The sequence below is a fragment of the Anser cygnoides genome, chromosome 5, assembly GCF_040182565.1.
Source record: "Anser cygnoides isolate HZ-2024a breed goose chromosome 5, Taihu_goose_T2T_genome, whole genome shotgun sequence".
Classification (NCBI taxonomy): domain Eukaryota; kingdom Metazoa; phylum Chordata; class Aves; order Anseriformes; family Anatidae; genus Anser; species Anser cygnoides.
Window position 1 is genome coordinate 8,257,410 of NC_089877.1, and position 20,513 is coordinate 8,277,922.

At 37.5% G+C, this 20,513-nt stretch overlaps 2 protein-coding genes across 3 annotated transcripts in view; one reads left to right on the top strand and one right to left on the bottom strand.

The window, feature by feature from the left end:
* ELP4 (elongator acetyltransferase complex subunit 4) overlaps positions 1-17,892 on the bottom strand; it is a 140,565-nt gene extending 122,673 nt beyond the window's left edge. Inside the window, exons 1-3 of one of the 2 annotated variants that reach the window (XM_066998237.1) lie at positions 17,718-17,892; positions 12,197-12,232; positions 2,731-2,852 (exon numbers count right to left, since the gene is read on the bottom strand). In XM_066998237.1, coding sequence (XP_066854338.1) covers positions 2,731-2,852; positions 12,197-12,232; positions 17,718-17,892 — 333 coding nt within the window. Of the gene's footprint in view, positions 1-2,730; positions 2,853-5,698; positions 5,774-12,196; positions 12,233-17,717 lie in introns of those variants that run through there. The other variant, XM_066998238.1, reaches the window with a different exon arrangement.
* Positions 17,893-17,914: 22 nt separating this feature from the next.
* IMMP1L (inner mitochondrial membrane peptidase subunit 1) overlaps positions 17,915-20,513 on the top strand; it is a 36,677-nt gene continuing 34,078 nt past the window's right edge. Inside the window, exon 1 of the mRNA XM_048046734.2 lies at positions 17,915-18,053. The gene's annotated coding sequence lies outside the window, so the exon portion shown is untranslated. The remainder of the gene's footprint in view (positions 18,054-20,513) is intronic.

Here is a 20,513-nt window from a genome sequence, read left to right on the forward strand (position 1 = left end):
TATTATTGAACTTGTTTTCCATTTACCTATGCAATCAGTTTTATGATCTATCACAGAATTATACCATGCTATTTCTTTTACGGTACCCTATTCCCACCATTTATGCCCTTATAGTAAAAAGTTATCTTTTGCTGAAGAATATAGATTGAACAGAAAATGCCCTCAAATGTTTAAAATACTTTCTAAAAACAGCATGTATATAGTTCTGTAGGTTTTACCAGAGGTGTATAATTTTTCTGCATTACGTCTTAATGCCAATTTCCTGAAGGAGCTTTGACTACAAAAGGCATGAATATGTTTTCAAAGGATGATGGATAAATTGGTGGGTGGTAATATAATATATCTTAGGCAGCTGATCAGGGCTTTTTATCCTCTGCTTGTCTTTTAGTTATACACAATTTCAAGATAATTATGGTCTATAAGAATGTCTTTTCCCCTTCCTACTACCAGCAATATTTGTCTTGGTTATAGGTTCAAGAAACTTCAAATCACATCATAAAATTAGAATAGGGAAATTATGGCATCTCAGCAGAGAATTATAAATAGAGTGACCACACAATAAAGACATAAGGTGGATAAAGAACTGTCTCTGTGTAAAATAGTTCATTAGAAAACTAGCTATAGAATACACTGAATGCATACCTGAATGTTATAAAATAAAAAACAAGCACAAAGTACATAATTCAGGTTGATATGTATCAAATTCATGTTGCCTTTCCAGCAAAGAATATAGTCCATTCAGATACTGAAAATAAATTAATTACTAATCTCACTAAATGAAATGCAATGTTATTCAACAGTCAGATATGTTGCCTTAAAAACCTGACTTGAACTTCACTTTTACAATAGAAGAGAACTTCTTGAAGCACCTGAAGGTCTTCTCCTTTAAAGGTCAATTAAAGCAGTCTTAGGGAAAACTGCTTCTATGATTTGGAGACCTAACTGTGGCCAATGCCAGTCTTAGATCAACTTTTCCAGGTGTTGCAATATCACCTTTTTAGGCAATACATACTAGCTTTTCAAGAAGTGCCTAAGCCTGCCAAGTGTGAAAGCACATAATTTTCTAGATTGATGCCTAATGTATTACAGGGTTACTTCACTGAAGCAGTTTCAAGACAGCAATACAAATCAGAGAAATCAACTCTATTGTGCCTCGCTGTAAGCAAAGGAAGGGTTGAACAGTCAAGGTAAGAGTAGAAAAGCATAGACAATACTGTTGGATATGTAAACACACAAACGGAGAAAGAAAACAAGACAATATTACATTTCCCTGAACTTCCCTGTAATAACATTGTCTATCCTTTTATAATCACTTTTAGTAACACCATTATGGAGTTACAAGAAAGGAATGCAGTATTATTACCTAGTGAAATAAGGAAATAAGGAAAACTTACTCCAAAAATCAGACAACTGAGCTCACTAAACGGCATCAGACTAACTGACCAGAAACTCAAACTGGTACAAGAAGGATGGAGGTATGTAACAACGTCTGTTGACTAGCAAAAGCATAATAAACAGGAACTAGGAAAAATGTGATATGCTATGAAAGATTAATTTCAAGGTGAATGAAAGAAGAATAAAATGCATGTGAGCTAGTCTATTTTAAGACATTTTAATACAATGCAATAGAAATATTCATTTGACTAATTTAATTTTAATGAGAACAACAAATGCAATGACCACATATTGTATGGTCAGTCAGTCAATGACTTGATTATCAATTATTTAAAAACAACTATTATTATAAAAAGCACAAATTCTTATGCAATTCATAATTCACAGTAAAATTCTAGCCTATTTGTTTAGGTTATACTATAAAAGACAAGAACAAATGATAATAAGTATTCATTTAAGAATGAAATTTTTAGGTTCAAGAACATAAAAAAAATAGATTTTTCTAACCACAAGCATATAATTTCATTAAGAATATATTTTTTCATGAATACTGAAGAACATAATGAACAGATGAAGCACAAAAACTACCATCACTAGGTAAAGAACGAGAAAAGGAGTAATTTTGACCAGAAATAGTCTTTGAAGATTCTTAAGAAAACAGTCATATGACCCTTGATGCAGAAGCAACCAGAAAATCATATTTTTTTTTTTTACAATATTGACTGGATTTTTTTCCCTTATATAATTTTCTGATAATGGAAAATATCAGTGCTTCATTAAGAGTTCACGAAAGTTTGCAAGGAACCTTTCTATGTGACCTGATGCAAGACTGACCATATTTCCTGGTAGAAAAAAGACAGTCAGAATAAAAAGCATGCATAAAGGAAGATGTACTTAAAGATGTTAAATACTACTCTCTCTTTTCTACAAGAAATATCCACACAGATTGTACGCTGTTTCCCCACCCTCCCTAATATATTGGAAGCAGCTTAACTTCTTTTTGTGATAGGTAGGTGGAAACTGTAAACAGTTGGGTTTATACAAACCGTTCAGTTTAGCCAGTTAGTCTGTGTTTCTTCCACGATCTAAATGAAGGATAAGTAGGCCCCTAGACTGATCCTTGAGAAGATCTTACTTCATTGTTTATAGAGGCAGGCTAGCAAGCTAAATTTAATTCCCAAATCTGGCTAGTGTAAAGACTCCTGCACTTCCCAACATATTCTTGTGGATCACCAAGACTAATTCATTTGTTAAAATATAATATATACACTTTAAAATGTATTTAAATTCATCAAGAAATTAGCACTTTATTAGTCAAAAGCTATGAGTCTTTACCTTTAAGATGTTGTCAGGAGGCTCCATAGCAGAAGCAACAAACAGGTCGTGTCCACAGACAACTCCCTCCGCGAGAAAATACTTGAACAACAAATTGGAGTAAACACCATATTTATCTTCCTCTGTGGAAACAAAAATGGTTGGGATTTTTCTTTTTTTTTATTAGATAGAACACCAGCCTCTATTTTCACAACACTATAAAAGCCCTCTTTTGGTCTACCTCCTAGAACATGTAATGTAGAACTGACGTAGTAGGTAAAATATGAATCTGAAATTTTTAAAATAATGCTTGATTCCTAATTTTTCAAGCCAGAGATATAGTTCTTAATCGTTTAGTTGATTCTACAATACGGATGGGATACAGGAATAGTGCTATCTTCATAACAAGTTTTCCCGTAGTATCAACCAAGATTGATTTACCAAAATCATGGTTCAATGGGAAGCGGTTTTGTTCATTTCTTAGACCTGTGTTATCTTTATATTCTTTATGCTTAAAGTATTAATCAACTTCTTAAAATATCTATAAATTGATGTTTTTCAAAATGTGGTCATATTAAATATGCTAAAACTGAAGCTAACACTTCCTATAGAGACATTCTTACATCAGTATTTCTTTCAAAACTTTAAGAACTACAAAAATAGGCAACACACAATGGAAATCCAGCAAATCTGTATAATTCAAGTCTTCAACAGAAAAAATTCAATTGACTGAAAAACCATTTGCAATGCCATTTTTGAAATCTATCCGGAGCAAAAACATGAACACATTCAAAATACATATGAACTTGCAGTTTAAGAGGTGAGAAAATAATTGTTAACAGACGTTGTGAATACTAGCCTACTGAAATCAACACACAAACTCCCACTGACTCCAGGAAGGCAAACATTTCCTTCAGCATCTCTTTGTTGCAAGTTAACTATCAGAAATTGCCAGAATCAGAAAGTCTTAATGAGCTTCATACAATTAAGTTTAGCATAACTCAAAACTATGGGGGAAGTGAATGAGTAAATAACTTCTGAAATTTGAACCATCTTTGATGTTCTCTACTTTTAGGAGACAGAGAAAAAATTATAGCAATATTAACAGCTAGCACAACACATTCCTGACAGTATAAAAACCTGATTAATCGTCCAGTAAAATTTTAGATCGTGCCAATAAGATAGATCTTCTTTATGCGGAACCAACAAGACTCCTAATCCATTGTTTGTGTAACTTAGAAACAATTTCCTCCCTATTATGAATCACACATGAAAATATTAAAATAAAATTCATAAAATCAAAAACAAAAGCTGAAAATGAGAAAGCTGTCATTCATATCTAAAGTGGGGTGAGGGAATGGGGATAATACCATTTTGATATGTACCAGAACGGCATGTTCTGGAGCTTAGCAATCAAAGAGAACAAATAAAGTGCGGTAGGGGAAAATGAAGAAAGAACGTGTACATCTGAAAAGGAGAAAGAGCCTAAAAGCAATGAGGAAACTTAAGAAGCAAATCACAGAAAAATAGCATTTCGCTGCAATACTCCTGATACCATACTCAAACGCTGCCACTTTCAGCGCTTAGATTAACAAGACACGGAAATTTGTAACAGAAATTTTCAAATTCACTGGGGAAGGAAGAGTTCTCCTGGAAACATTCCCTATTCTCCACGGAACATCTGGCAACACAAAATTTATTTCCTTGCTTGTCATTTCACTCTCAGATTTAGTATGTGAGATACCTTTTGTCTTTTTCTTTTTTTTTTTTTTAAATGTTAAAAGGCATACACTAATAATTTGGCAAAAATTGTTTCATTTCTTTCTTCTCCTTCTACAGAATAATCCCTTCAGCTTCCAAGATTACTGACCTTGTTGTTAAGTAAAAATATTTTTATAAAGTTTCTCATTCATTAAAACCATGAAAAAAGAAATCTCTTTGAAAAAGAAATTAACTAAAAGCAACTGTAAACCAACATTTTCTGACAGAGAAAAATCTATCATAACACTGTAGCTAAAAAGAAAAAAAGTTACATAAGAACAGGTATAAATAAACCAAAGGGAATACAATAATTACAACACTATTCCTACTAATACTAGCCATTGATGTATGCAGCTTTTTGTAGTCTAAGGGATTTAAGAACTCAGATTATATTCATTTAATTTACCTTTGAGACTGTTAACCTGTTTGGCACGACATACTAGCCTTCCGATCCACTTCCAGTAACATATTAACATAAAAGTGGCACATTTATCTTTTCAAAAATAACAGTCTAGGGAAGAATATGGACAGATCAGTACTGTGAAAAGTACAATATTCACAAATGCTTAGTGTTATTTCCTGTTAAAATTTCACCAGGATTGGTGAAATTTCTAAAAGCATTACAGAATTACAAACTAATTTCCTTGAAAGTTTAGAGCCATTAAATATTTTATATGGTTTACTCTAGCTTCCTTTACTCTATTTAGTGATTAATAAAGTTACTGAAGAAGTGTTTTCCTAGTGATTCAGCTCCATAGATTGTGCCATGACTTGAGGATGTTGATCCTTGTGAGACTAGGATGGAGACGAAAGGCTCATTTGAGATAAAACCAACGCCCAACTGTGGAAGCAAAGAGTAGAACTGACACCAACTAAAGTTTTTAAGAAGTATTACAGTATTATTTGTTAAACATATTATTTGAAACCTGCCTAGCCCTTAAATTGCTTCAACAAGAGAAAAAAAAATAACAACACAAACATAACTGGAGTAGTTCTTCTTTGTAACTAGAGTCCAGGAACATACACGGTTCCCACCCACAGCTCTCTTTACAGCTATTTCTGCTTTATCTGCTTACTGTAATATAATTGATAATACTTTGTTTACGGTATATAGACTTCTATGTGCTAATTTCCATCTATGAAGCTCTCAGTTTAAGAACCAAAGCCACTTATAAAGTGACAGTATGGTATCTATTTATTCAAAAAATAAAAAATATGTCTGAGCTACCTGAGAGGTCACCAAGCCTCCCATATAATCGCTGCAGCAGATGTCAGTGGAGGCAATACTGTTAGATCTCCCTCCCTTTGAACAAAAGAAGAAAAGGGACATGAGTCAGGCATTCTGGAAGAATCCTTAGCTGTACTATTTACCACATCTTGACAAATCAAAAAACTTGATTTATTAATTTTCATTTAGAGGTTAAAGTTCACGTTCTTCATCGTTTGGGGCACACAAACACCAAGCTGTATTGCATACGGACGGGATTTAACTCACATTTAATGGAGTATGAGCCAATATCCCATTTAATCGAAGCATTTTTACCTTGGGTGTGTGTGTGCAACTATACAGAGAGAGTCTCTCTGGATCATCATTTTTAATATTAATTATTCATTAGGAAGTAAACAGCATGTTCTATGTGCCAAACGTAACACAGAAACTCCATAAAGCTGGATAAATGTAAGAAATCATACTGTGCATTGATGATTATGTAACTAAACTAAGAGGGAATGAGTCTGTAGTAGTTAAGAATAATTTTTATTTGTATAAGAACGAAGTGGTGGGGAACAGGAAATAAACCCTTTCACTGACTTGCCCAAGATTATAATTCGAGTGTTAGATTTATTTCTACTCTAACGGGACTGAAGAGGTTTTTACCCTGCCATACCCTTCCAAATCTCATTTTGCAAAGCAATGAGGAGTTTTCAGATTAGCAAATTAAAAACATTGCTGTTCAGTGTGAAGAAGCATTTTAGCATTACCCTTTCCTTTAGTCTTCTTACATTGATTTTCATAACAGCAAACACATGAAAATGAACTATGGGAGAGTGATCTAAATATAAAACATCTCATAGTCTGCTACAGTGCTCAAAGGATTAAATGTGTCTCAGAAAGCCTTTACAAACAGTGTATCTTGAATTGTTAAAGTCAATGCATCTGTAAGAATCCCTCAGTTCTTCAATTTGTCACATAGAGGATGGCTTTTTATTGATTCATTTCTAGGTCACTAAACTTTTGTGGTATTCAAAAGACCTAAAGTGCACCCATATGGGGCTTTTCTGATAGCATCCATTGTACCCTGGATTCAATAGTTACATTGCTATTCAAAACCATAGGAGTACAGCTTTCTTTTTCTAAATAAACAAACAAATCACTTAGCACAGGTATTTCAGTAGCTCACTGATTATTTTCATAGTTAAACTGGGCAAAATGCTTTCAAGTATTTTTGTTTTCCGATAACTCCTGGACTTACTAGTTGATGGCTAGGATAAATGCTTGACTGTTATCTTTATTTTTCCAAATTATACAGACATCCAAAAGAACTACCTCCTTTCTATATGGGTAGGAACTAACATTAAGTGCATTTTAGTCAGCCAAGAAACTTAAGACAAGACTGGACCAAATCTTTATTCTTAGCCTCTGTACTAAATGGCTGTCCCGTCAGCAGCCTTCATTGTGAACTTCACTTCTAGCTAACAAGGCGCATAGACAAACAAGACTCGTGCAGCTGCAGACTCTTTTCTGGGTCCAGTCACCACAAGTCACACAACAGTCCACAGCTTTCTCTGATTCTTTTTGAACAAAGAGTATTCTATAGCTAAGTGGCAGGTGAGTAACTAGTGAAGCGTAAAACTATACAAGGAAAAGAGATCATTTACCTAGAAGTTATGTATATTGTCTCCAGGACAAAACCTTTTCTGATTGCACAGATTAAGGACATAAATAAAATAGTTTATTTTGACCGTTATCTGGAGGCCTCTTTCCACAACAGCATGCTTCCATGGCCAAACCAGTTATGAAGAAAATGCAGTATTGTCAGTATCAGCACAATGAATTCCAGCATACAACCACATCGAAAACAAAGGATAAAGACCAATTCCTATTTATGGCTTTTCTCACCCCTATACTGTACAGGTTACTGAACACTTAAGAGACATTCTCAACACCTTTGTGCGTGGACTGTCTATAGGACTAGGAGGAATCAGTGGGTCATGGAATTAGATACCAAATTTTAAGATACTGGAGTTTAGCTAGAGCACAGAAAACAAAGAGAGCAGATATGTGTGAGGCACTGTAACCAGGCAGTTTATATAACCATTAAGGACAAAAATCTCATGTACTTACGGAAATTTATGTCTAAGCACGTGGCATCAAGAATTAAAAAAAATCCCTAGCCCTAAGTGCTCCCCCTGCACCAGAGGTGTTTGTGTTCCAAGGGTGGGATGGAGGAGAAGCGCTGTAACTTGAAGGGGAACAAAATTCACCATAAGGCAACAAAGATGTATAGATCATATTTGTAACAACTAACTTTTAAACAGCTGTATACTGAATGACACGAAGGTCTTTGAAAAACTCCAGAGATAATTTGTATCTTAATTACTTACAAAGATCAGAGCTATAAGATGAAAAAATAAGACTGCAGCAATGTAATGTACAGATAGCTTTTTTTTTTTTTCCTCTTTACAAAGCCTAGACAGGTTGCCCTAGAGCTGCCAAAAGCCTGTCATAGCCTATCAGTATTGATCATTTTTTTCACCAGATAGCTCTACTGCATAGTACTGTGACCTAAGGTGAGTCTTTCTGTAGCTATGAAACATTTCTCTGAATTGCTGCAGGTTATAAGATGCGATTATTTTAATAATCTGAAATTTCATTTAAAAGATACTTTACTAATGTCCACATTTACTAACCTTGAGGGGATATACTCTGTGTCACTTGCATTTAATTAGCACATGCCAAAACTGAGTTGTCAAACATACAAGGTACAATATTTGGCATTTGGCCATATTTCAGAAAGGTGAATTCTGATTAACTTGTATTTTGTATAATTATATTTGGAAAATCACTGTTTTGTACCTGTCTGGAGATTATCTTTTTCAATTTTAAAAAGATGATAAATTCAATTATATTGACAAGTGAAGAGAGCTCTTACCAGCCAGGTTAAATTGCATGTCTAACAAAAATAAGAATAGCTAATTAAAGTAGCTGAAACTGCTGCAGGGCTTAGAATGCACAGGTATAGACCTGCTTTTAACCAAACAACTTTAACTTTTTATAATTGACCTCAGCTACTAACAAAAACCCTCCAACCGATAATCTTTAAAACATTTAGCCATCAATGACCTTGTCAAAGCTACAGCATCTCAAAGGTATGTAGGAATAGGCCCTGATAGGGTACCCAGGGCAGCCCTGTCTGTGCACACTGTAACTCACTATACAGAATGCAAAACACATTGTTCTGAAAACTCTTCCTAAGGGTGGTGAAACATACATACAGCAGGTCTACGTACACTGGGGAGTGGGAGGAAAGGAGTTTGTTTAATCAGCAGCTATACTGTTTGTTTGTTTTGAAAGGGGAGACACTTCTAGCAAGCTAATCTCCTGGAGCAGTTTAAGGTGAAAGAGCCAACAAGTGGTCACACATTCGTATTGAGCAAACTGTTTGGGCAGTGTTCAAATTCCATTTCACTCAATAGTCAGAATGCCAGTTTTACCACTTCTCATAAACCCAGTACAGTAATCTCTCTTGAAATTAAAGTACCAGTTAAAAAAAAATAATTAAATCTTACTATACGAACAAAACCCAGTAAGTTTCAGGTTCCTCTAGTATCTTGCGTAAGATAATCGTGTACCTCAACTCTCTAATTTTCATATAAATAAAACACTGTCAAAAGAACATACTATAGAAGAAGTTCAATTGAAATCAATTGAAATCATGATGCTTATTATTATGATTTGAATTTTAAAAAATTGAGCACTTATATTACAAACATTATTTTACAGTCACATCCAGTAACCTGTGCCATTACTACATCTCCAGAACACAACAGTTAAAATAAATATTTTAATATCCTGAATCTACTATTATTTGGTTAAATTAACCAAGATAATGTGTCAAATAATGAAGATGAGCATTTAATTTGCAAAGGGAGCTAAGCTAAAAGTAATGCAATTTATTCTTGCCTTAGAGAATGTTGAAGGGAGGGGAGAAGAATTTAACCTTTTTATAACACTTGGAGTACAACGCAGAAAGATCTTCCTAGGAGGTTTATCGCTGACAGCTTCAATCCTGTATAATATTAAGCTTGCCTAGACTAATCTCATGACAGATTTTTTTTTGTGTGTATTGACAGGATATTCTAACAATGCAGCTACAATTCTGCCTGCACCAACTTTAAAAATTAGTCTAAAAGTTTTTAGACTAATGAGTCATGAATAAATATAGTTCTCCCTTCAAGACTTTTGGTATATAATTACACGTTTCAAAATAACATATGGAAAGTTTTATTTTGGAAAAAATTAGTTTTCAAATCTAAAAGTGAAATTCTCCTTCATGTTTCTATAAGCTAAGCTTAATAGCAGATCACAAATGAACAGTCATGCACTCAGAGGAAAAAAACAAAACCAAAACAAACAAAACCAAAAAACATCCATGTAAGAATCCCATCATTTTCAAAGCACTGAGTATTGTCATCTCTTTCATTAGAAAGAAGAGGTCACCGCCTTTGTATTCACTTCATCTGGTACCATTTAGGTCAGGTGAAATGGATATCTAACCCTATGCTCAACGGTAGGCAAAAGTAGATGTTTAGGAAGAGGTAATAAGAACTGAACAAGCAAACATGGTGCTTCACTTGCCCAGCCTCGCACTGTTAGTAGCTCAAGGACTTCCCAAACCAGGCTTGGTATCCATGTCCTTAGTAATCCAAACTGCTTTCTGTTCCATGAAGTTGCCTACTTTCCCACTGAAAGCATGATTTTTTTGATTTTTTTTTTTTAACACTCACAACACTCCAAGTGAATTATTCCACCACTTAATTGCATACTGTGTAAAGAACCAACTTCTTTTGTTTTATGTCAGTTTTATAGCCAGCAGGTTCATTTGATATGAGCCAGTTCTACTGACAGGGACAACGAATATAATGGGAAGACAACACAAAAAGTTTCATAATCTGTGATCTCTGAAAAATATGATAGGTTCTAACTTTTTCCTCCTTATGTCAATAGAAAGACTGCAGCTCTTCTCAAACTGTGTCAGAAAAGATCTTCTCTGAAAGCAGTAAGACATAAAATTTCTAACATTTCTCCTGAGTTCACATAAATGTGGTTGAAATTTCAAGAGAAAATTAAGCTTAATTGGTATTCTCTTCCCCAAGAAAGGCTGAATACTCTGTCTTCTAGTTCTGACTCTTTAGTTCTTCTCTTCCCCTTGTACTGGCTCTAGTACACATCTCCCATATTAACTCTAGTCACTAAGCCAAGAGAAAAGTCTCCACTTTAACCAGATCCATTTTCTGTATGCCTAGAGAGCTGAATCATCTCAGCAAGGAATTGAAAAGCACTAGTACCAGCTCAAGGAAGAAGACTGCACAGCCAGGAATAGGGAAAAGGATTTGGACAACTTCTTTCAGCAAAAGTGAACTGCTGTACCAATTCAGCGTTCTCAAAAAAATTGAACTGAAATGGTTGCCATTAAACAGATGGTGACCTATATGAAATCAGGTAATGTCAGTGAATTTTTTCTGTCCGACAACTATTCAAATTACTTAGATCTGCATCACAACATACAGCAATTTATAGATTTTTATTTAAAAATTGAGATTTTCTAAGATTCACTAAAGACAGCAATACCTGTCTCTAAACAGCCTCTAATGATAGCTAAAATGTAGAAATAAGAACTAGCCTTACAGTAACAACAAGACATAATAAGAGCAATTACCCTGCTCACTGGAAAACTGAAAATGCTGTTCAATTTCTAGTACAGGTTCATATAAACCCTATAGTAGCCAAAGATAACATGATGTAACCCCAATATCGTCTAGAAGAGAACTCAGATAAGCCCTCTCCATATTTCACTGTCATATTCTTTAGTGTTAAAGCTATTTGAAATGTTGTAACAGTTCAAAATATTATAGCTAAATCTACAAACGCAGATACAAATGCAGGTGAAGTTAAAGACCGGTCTCCTTAGTGATGATTGTCATTTGAAAGTGAAAGTAAAGATAGGTAAAATGTTAGGACCACATCATTTTACTCCTTCAGAAAATAACTGAAAATTACTGATTATATCTTACTTAAGGTTGAAAGACTGAACAACTGCCAGCCTACTGGTGTCTGTCGCTAGAGCCATGAAGACCTTGTTTTTGCATAAAAATTTCATACCAGCGAAATTTAAATTATCTCTAGTAATATTGTTTAAGAGATCAGCAGATTTAACTTCTTAGGTGTAAAAAGCCTACTTCAGAACAACAAGAAGGTTACAATGGGAAGGATGAAATGACACTCTCTTAAGTTGTGAAGCTTGCTTGCGTTATGTGCTACTTAGATCCTTGTTTTCTTTTGAGCTATAGCTCAAGGCCTTTAATTCAGCAACTCCATAGCATTTAAAAACAGAAATGGGAAGTGTGTTTTTTATACACAATAAAAAGACAGGTCATTTAATAATGTATTAAATTTAGCAAAATATAGCAGAATATGGCTTGTTCTATCTATATATTCTATACTAACCAATAAGGAGAAGGGTTCCAACAGCTAAGCCTCCACCTGGAAAGAAAACAAAATGAAGAAGAGAGTAAGACTACATTTTAATGCTACGTTAGAGAACAATTGAGTTTTCTTAGTTTATAAGTCAAAGAAAGGTGATAACAGGGAATTTAAAAATACAAAAGTGAACAACATTTTAATTACCTTTGCAATACTTCCTACAATTCTCTATTATGAAATAATTACACATTACATGTAATTATATATTACACATTACAATTACTTTCACAATATACTGTACTATCATCGTCATGGTAAAAAAGATCCTGCAGAGCTCTATGCAACTATACTCAAGTCCTCCAATAACGATTTATGATCCCTGCCAGGGAATTTTTACGTGGATGACTCAAGTGAGTAAACATTCTCCAAATTAAATCCATATCAATCACTGCCAGGTGATATTGTTTCGTACCAAGAACCACATACATGAAGTGACCTGCTAAGATGCTCACAAATTCCCACTGAAATCAGTCAGGCAAAATCCTGACTCCACTAGTTTTTATTATATTACTGAAAATAGACAAAACAATAAGGCAGGATTTCACCCAATAAGAGCTGGACTGACACTTCATAAAATAAAGTCAACCTGAAAAAAATACTATTAAAAATTAAATAGTATTAAAATACTATTAAAGTATTTTTGAGTACATCTTGGACACAGAAGCAGCTCTATCAATATAGCTGTGTAAAATATTTGTTTAAAAATAAAAATATATTTTGACCAATTGGACACAACTTTCTTCTTTTTGCTTAAACAATTGCAATCAATGCTTATGTTCCAATCACAGATGACCGAATGAATAAGAGACTGAAACGAATACAGCCCATATGTTTTGATACACAGGCTCTTATCCTATCAATCTCAACAGTGTAAAAAAATAGAAAAAAAATCTATGAAGTCTTGTTCTGATTTATTTGTTCCTCAAAGAGAAAACAAGTATAATTATGTAACAGTGGTTTAAATGGTTGTCCCAAGAAGGAATTTAAACAGAGAAGGTAAAAGAAGAATTCATGTTTTACTTCATGTGAAGAGCGAACAATTGTATAATCTGAATTCCAAGACAGAAAATATTGGAATAACTTGAAGTTAGACTACAAATATTTTATTGAATATAAGACTGTGACAGGAAAGCTCCAAAAATTTCGGAAGCGTTTGGATGATTATATGAAACCAGTCTATTGCAGTGCTTTGCATGAATGAAACTGCAGTATGTCTTCCACAATTAAATCCTGCTCTAAAAGCAAGCTGGGAGCAAACTGAATCACATCAGCGCAGCATCCAAAGCTTTTGATAAAAGAAGTCAATTCTGGACTCTACAGTCAGACTCTAGTGAAGAGTGTAACAGTCTATCAAATTAAGAGCTCATTAAACTTCACTGGAAATTGATTCATACAGGAATTGGATCAATTTCTTCATCTTTACCTCTGCTGATGGGACTACAAATATCTGTAGCACCTATAAAGTTGATATATACCCAGGAGGAAGAGAAAAAGTAAATTTCTCTCCCATAGGCCAAACAGATGCCAAAGGACCACAGGCCAGAGGACTACAGTAGCCTTCGTTTTGATCAAGAGACAATGAATTCTGCATTCACCACTGATTTATGTGAACTCATCTTTAGCTCCTTAATGCTGCTAAGTAACTAAGTTTCTATGCACATTCTAGTAAAAGTCACCAGATGATCTAGAATGCAATATAATTACACAGATTATAACATCAACAGGATTTCCAAACAATATACGTGCTTTTCCATTTTCATATTATACATAATTACCTCCAAAATTAAGGATTCTGTCCTGCACCAGGACAGAATATCAACGGATTGGAGGAAAAATATTTCTTTGAATGTTTTAAAAGAAGCATTACTTGAAATATGACTGACAAGACACAAGGTATCAATTTTTGAGTATCAATAAATTGTATTAGAGCAATCTAGGTATTGTGCATTACTAGCATAACATTACTTGCTGCCTACTGCAAAAAGTCAAGATGCTGGACTTGGCGTAAGCAAGCCAGAACTAGAAGACATAAACCAGCTCCAAATGTTGCTCTGTATAGGTAGAAAAAGGATGCTGCGTATAAATCATGCTGAGTAAGCAGCCAAAACAGAAAGTGCATTTACAAATTAGATGAACATCTGACATAAAACATTCCGGCTGCTGACCTTGTATTTTCTATTTAAAACAACAACAAAAATAAACAACATCAAACAAACAAAACCAAACAAATAAACACATCAAATCACAGGCCAAAGCCTGTGAAAGAAAAGACTAAAAATTGTGAAACGCAAGACCATAAAAACAAAAGAGTAAAGAGATATTTTTTGCTTGCATGGGTGGGACAGGTGGGGTAACAGCATGTCTAGAGTGATCACAAAGCTTCTACAAAAGTTGCAAAAGTGCTAGTATTGCTCCTTTGTAACGCCTGAACTCAAAACACAACAGAATCACTTCACTGCCGTGTCATGAAGCTACCAGAGTTTTAGTGGCACATCACAGCGCAAACATCACTGAACAAATGTTCAGTCAGCTACTAATTTCATCGTTGTGTCTCAGTGCATGACAGATAGTTTAAGCTATGCTCCTGAACCAAGATGTACAAACTCCTCAATATTTATGGCAAACGTATCAAGGAATCAAATATTTCTTAGGTACTTTTAAAAAAGAACTGTAAGTACTAGTTACTAGAAAGACAGAACGAAATCCCCGTGTTCTGGTTCACCAATTTTTGCTTCATTTTGTTTGTTCAGAAAAAAAATAAAATATATATATATATACACATGTGTGTATATAAAAAAAATATACACATATATGTATGTATATACGTATACATATATGTATATATATACACATATATATACATATATACATACATATATATATATACACGTGTGTGTGTATATATATACCCAAAAGCTCTACTACAAGGGGAAAGGAGAAAAAATACCAAAATCATGCTTGATACAAAGTATGCTTTAAATATTCAATGCATTCAATTCTCTGAGGAGACAGAAAGCAAGTGCTGCTAACAACAGTTGTTTAAAACTAGCACATTCTATACAGCACATGAAAAAAAATAACTCAGAATGATGAGATTTTACCAAAACACAACTTGACATAGAATTATGGTCAAAAGAGCCATAAGTAATGGATTACCTCGTGGCAATAATGACTGAAAATCTTGGTTATCTGAAGCTCCCTTGTAGCCACCACAGATGTAGTGTCTCTTGTTTTTAAATAGCTCGTACAAGAGAGAATATTTGTCAGCCAGTACCTCAACACAAAGTACTCACAAGCTTTGTTTTCAGGTCACCGGTTGTAGTGCCTCTTTCTACAAGCCAGAGCAGCAATGTATGTCTATCCTGGATGCTAAAGGCAAACTTGGGTAGGAAGGTTGGCTGTATGTTATAAGATGTTGTGAAGAATTTAAGCAAGGACACTTTATTAGATGGAATGTAAAACTGTTGCAGTTACCATGGTAATGTGTTCGTATTTCAATGAGCAACAATAATAGTAAGTTATGCAAAAAGCAGGCCGCAGGAAAAAGTAGCAGAAACATGGATAAAATCAAAAGGAAGTTAAAATCTTTAAGTTCCCTAAGAAATCCAATGTGAACTTGTATTTCTTTCTTATTTTGCTATTTTTATTTCGTTTTGCCAGTATCTAAGGCAGTACTACACGCAAACAACCAGGCAAGTTTTCTAACTTTCTGCATTGCTACTTACAGCAATGAGATTTCAGATCGTAAGGACAGAAACACAACAAATGTTGCAACTTGAGAAGTGTCAACGATTGTTTTCAATGAGTGTCTGTGGCCTTTTTTCAAGCAGCTTGAAATAGACCATTTAACACCAAACAAGCGATGTTTATATTATACGATAGTTACAACTCTCTACAGAGAACTGCTTTGAAATCAGACATACACGGTCTGTAACGCTTGAAGGTACACCTGAATATAAAGCCGGGGGATATAAGGAGGGCCTTACTGCTAAGACAGCATTTGCAGTGCAGCACTGATCTACCTCTTCTTTTTGAAGGGAAATGCATTTATTAAGAAATAGCTAGCGATCAACAATGTGCAAATCAACAAGTAGCTGTAAGAAATTCCTCCACGTATCCTCTGCCTTTTCCTCTTTTCCAAAGCTCCTAATTAGGCCTGTGTCTAATAACACCACGCTTGCTCACGTGTCCCTTACTCACAGTTATTCCCAAGCTCTCTCTTCCTGTCTGCCAAATAATACAGTATCTGGCTTGCAGCTTCTGGACAAAAACGTGTAAGAAAGAGGTGAGTCCCATGGAGGGCCACTGAGATGGTGCACAAGACCCAAGAGTCTTTGATGGCCTACCCACTCAGCTTCCAGGAATCTGTGATTGAAGGGCAAGGAGGTTAGTGAAGATTTGACATAGGAATAGAGAGTATTCCAGTTTTTCAAAGATGCCACATCCTAAAAAAACTCTGTAAAAGTATTTTCAAGAGTTTCTGTTTCTAGGGTCAAAGAACTTTTTTAAAAGTTTAAAGCCTGTTAGGCCAGGAAATCACTGAGTATTTGTAAGGCAAGGAAAAGGTATTTTAGAAATAATCTTACATATACTGGAAAAAGTCTTCCCAACTTCCATAACAAACCCCTAATTATGTTAGTGAGTGCCTGCAGATTTAGGGAACTGCTGGCACAAGGAGCTGTCCACATGTTCGGACCCATGCCGTGCAAAAGCTGCTATTTATAAACTGAAAAATGAACAAGAACTATTCACTGCAAATCTTATGTTTATGTGATCAAAGCATTTCACAAACTACACACGCTTAATGAAGTACATCTCTCTTAGGGGTGACGAGCTTACGCCACACAGATACCAATCCTTGATGGAAATTCACGTTCTGTGCAAAATACACACATGCTCACAAATAGATACATAAAAACAAATAAAAGCGTGCTTCTTAAGATACTCAGGCCGCAAACACTTCTTTTATAGGACAGGTACAGCTTTTGTATTTATCATTACTCACACGGGCAGTCCTTAGGAAGGGGATATGTTCCCATTTCCACGTGTTCCTTCAGAGACAAGGGAGCAAAGCTAATGCCAAACCTTCCTCACCTGACCCCGGTCTCACCTCCCTACACCGAGGACACCCTGCGACTGTATCAGGGGTTACAAACGCCGTTAAAAGGGCCACCCGAGCCTAACGCAGACGAAACGCGCTGTTAGTCCCGGGGAGACGGATGAGTTCCCACAGGAAACAGCGCTGCTCCGTGCCGCAGACCGCACCGGAGCGCTGACCGCCGGGGGCCGGTCCGAGGCACCGCCTCGCAGCCCGGCGCGGCCCCTCACCGCGCCGCCTCAGGGACCCGCGCTGAGGGGAACCGAGCCCCGGGCCCCGCTCTGCCCCCCCCCAGCCCCGAGCGGGCCCCGGCCGGCCGGGGGGGGGGCGGGGGTCAGGGGGTGCCGCCGGCCGGCTGCAGGCTCGCGGGTGCCGCTCTCCACCAACCTAGCACACCGTCCAGGGAGGGGAGCCCGCTGGAGAGCAGCAGCTGCCCGTGCCGAACGGAGGGGCGGGTGCCCGGCACGGCGGCCAGGCGGCTGCCGGCCGCGGCCTTGCGCTGGAAGCTGGTGGCGGGGCCGCCCGTGGCTGTGGTGCCGGCCCCGGCGCCCCGCGCCGCCATCTCGGCTTCGCCTGACAGGAGAGCGGCGCCGTGCAGCGGGGGGAAGCCCGCCCGTCGCCGCCAATGGCGGGGCGGCTCGGGAAGGCCGCTCTCCAATGGCAGCCCGCCTTGTTGGCACGTCGCGGGCTGGAGGGCCGGGCCGCCCGGTGGCGAGCGGGCAGGTGAGTGGGGACCGCGCTGAGGGGAGCGGGCCGGGCTGAGGGCACCGGGCTGAGGGCACCGGGCTGGGGGGGGCGGCCGCGACCCGGCCCGGCCCGGCACGGCGGCTGATCGGGAGGAGGCAGGGGGTGGGAGCCGTCCCGTCCCGTCCCGTCCCGTGAAGCCCCCGGCCGCGCTCGGTCCCCTGGGACCCGGTGGGGCCGGGGGCAGGAGCCCGGCCGGGCCTCGGCAGCCTCCGAGCGCCCGCACCGCGCCTCAGCGCGCCCCTTAACGCCAGCGGGGACGGGAGGGCCCCGGGAAATCCCTTCCCGTCAGGTTTTCCTCAGCGGTATCTGCATAGCGGCACGGTGCATAAGCGCAGCATGTGCTTGTGCCTGGGGACCCGCTCCTGTTTGTGAACAGCTGCGAAGCTTCATTAAAGGCGTGATTTAAAGACCTGCCGCAGGGAAGGAGGGTCGCGCCGTAAGCTGAGAGCCAAAAGCTGCGTTCTCAGGGAAATGTAACTTCTGTGCTCCCTTGGCGTCTGTTGCTGAGCCAGGTGCTCGCACTCCGTGCAGCTGCTGTGTGTGTTCTGGGAGGTTCGTGTGGCCTTCGCCTCATGTCAGCTGCCTGCGCCCGTGGCTTTGTACGTGGTAGCCCATGGCCGCCCTAAACTGAGTGCATGTAACTGGCGGAATATCCAAATTTCACACTTCCTCCTCTGTTCTTGTTATATACAAAGAAATTTAAACGGTTTTCTAATCTTTCTGGGAAAAAAGTAACGGTATGCTTATTTTGTGAATCAACAGGTTACGTTATAGTACTGTGAATTTAAGAGAAAGCCCTGTGAGCGTGTGGAAGAGCCAATACATGGTTATTCACATGTATTTGATGTAAATCTATTTTTCACATGCATCACAAGCTACTTGAAGACATTTGCACATAGAAGGGTGTACTAATGAGGCTCTAGTGTTACAATTCCCTACTCTCAATCTTTAATTTAATTTTGATGCATGAATTCTTTGTTGTTGTTGTAAACCATGGTTTTCAGATACATGTGTTTGTTAAGTGTTTTTTCTCTTTTACTTGAGGAAAAATAATGAATACTCATATTAAATATAAACAGGAAGAAAGAGCAACAATCTGTTAACAATCCTGCAATACAACTTTTCCCCTGCACATTAGTTTCTTGCACAGGAACATGAAGTTTCAGCATTATGTTCTCCTAGCTGGTGGCAGTGCATTAATTTTGCTGCTGCCAAGCTTCTTTTCATGTTAAAGAGTGGGCAGTTAAAGATCTTCGTCGAGAGTATCACAATAGTTGTCTCACTGTTTTGTATTTGCTGCCAAATTCTGAGACATTGAATAATAAACATTTAATTTCAAACTTAGATTATTGTCCAGCACAAGTGGTGGTGGTGGGGAGAATCAAAAGACGCATTTTAAAAAAATCACATGGCAAGAAATAAATATATCTAATAAATGTCATTTTCTATGATCTGACTAATGATTGGTGGAAATCTGGAACAGGATTCACAATTCTTTTGAAAGAGCTCAAGGATCAGGTATTTTTGGTGAGAACCTTCAGTGTAAATTCTGTGTGTCATTGAGTGAGGAGGGTGAAACTGGCAGAGTTCTCAACTTTTAAAGCCTCACATCGGCTCTTCCATTTCTTTTTGTGCTATATAGTTCCAGAGTGCAATACCTAAATCGTTTCAGAAATGAGTGGTTGCAGGTGCGTGTAACACTATTAAAAAGTGCAACCTATGTATTAGAGAACTTTTGCTATAGAACACTTGTAACCCAGAGACATTACCTTTGTTAAGTCACCACGCACATATCAGAGACAGAATTGAATGATATACTTACTGCCTGTATGTTGTCTCGGTGATTTATTTTTTTACCTTCACCCCCATGCAGAGCAGCACACTTTTGCTCATTCAGTGAGACAGTATTTCTTTGCTTGTTTTTAAATAAAGGATATTAAAACAGGTTATATTAACTTCACGGAGTAGGTATAACTATATGTGCAGGGCTGAGCCTTCTCTTTCTATTCTTCTCTTTCTTGTTACTATTTCTCTGACAAGGAGTTATTCTGTTCTTCCTTTTTATCTCATTTTCCCATTGAAATTAAAACTAGGGGCTAAATAATTGTTAGACTCAGAACCCAAATTCCGAAAGCATTTTGTAATTGGCAACACTTGTGCCATGCTCCTACCATTTTTAGAATTTCTTGCATTAAACATGTTTAACTTTAGTCAAAGATTCCTGGAAATCTTGATTCCTGGAAATCTCAGCCTTTCCTGAGTGGATATAATATGCCACTGATGCTACAAGAGGAAGTCTCGTTTCCTTTTCCTCCTCTGCTTCCACTGATTCAGTCCAGCAGAGCCTGGGGCTTGTCAGATCCTTTCTAGAGCTGATTCAGCTCACTGATCTGACTTGGAACTACCTATCCACTTTCTTGATAGGTTGATCTTGTG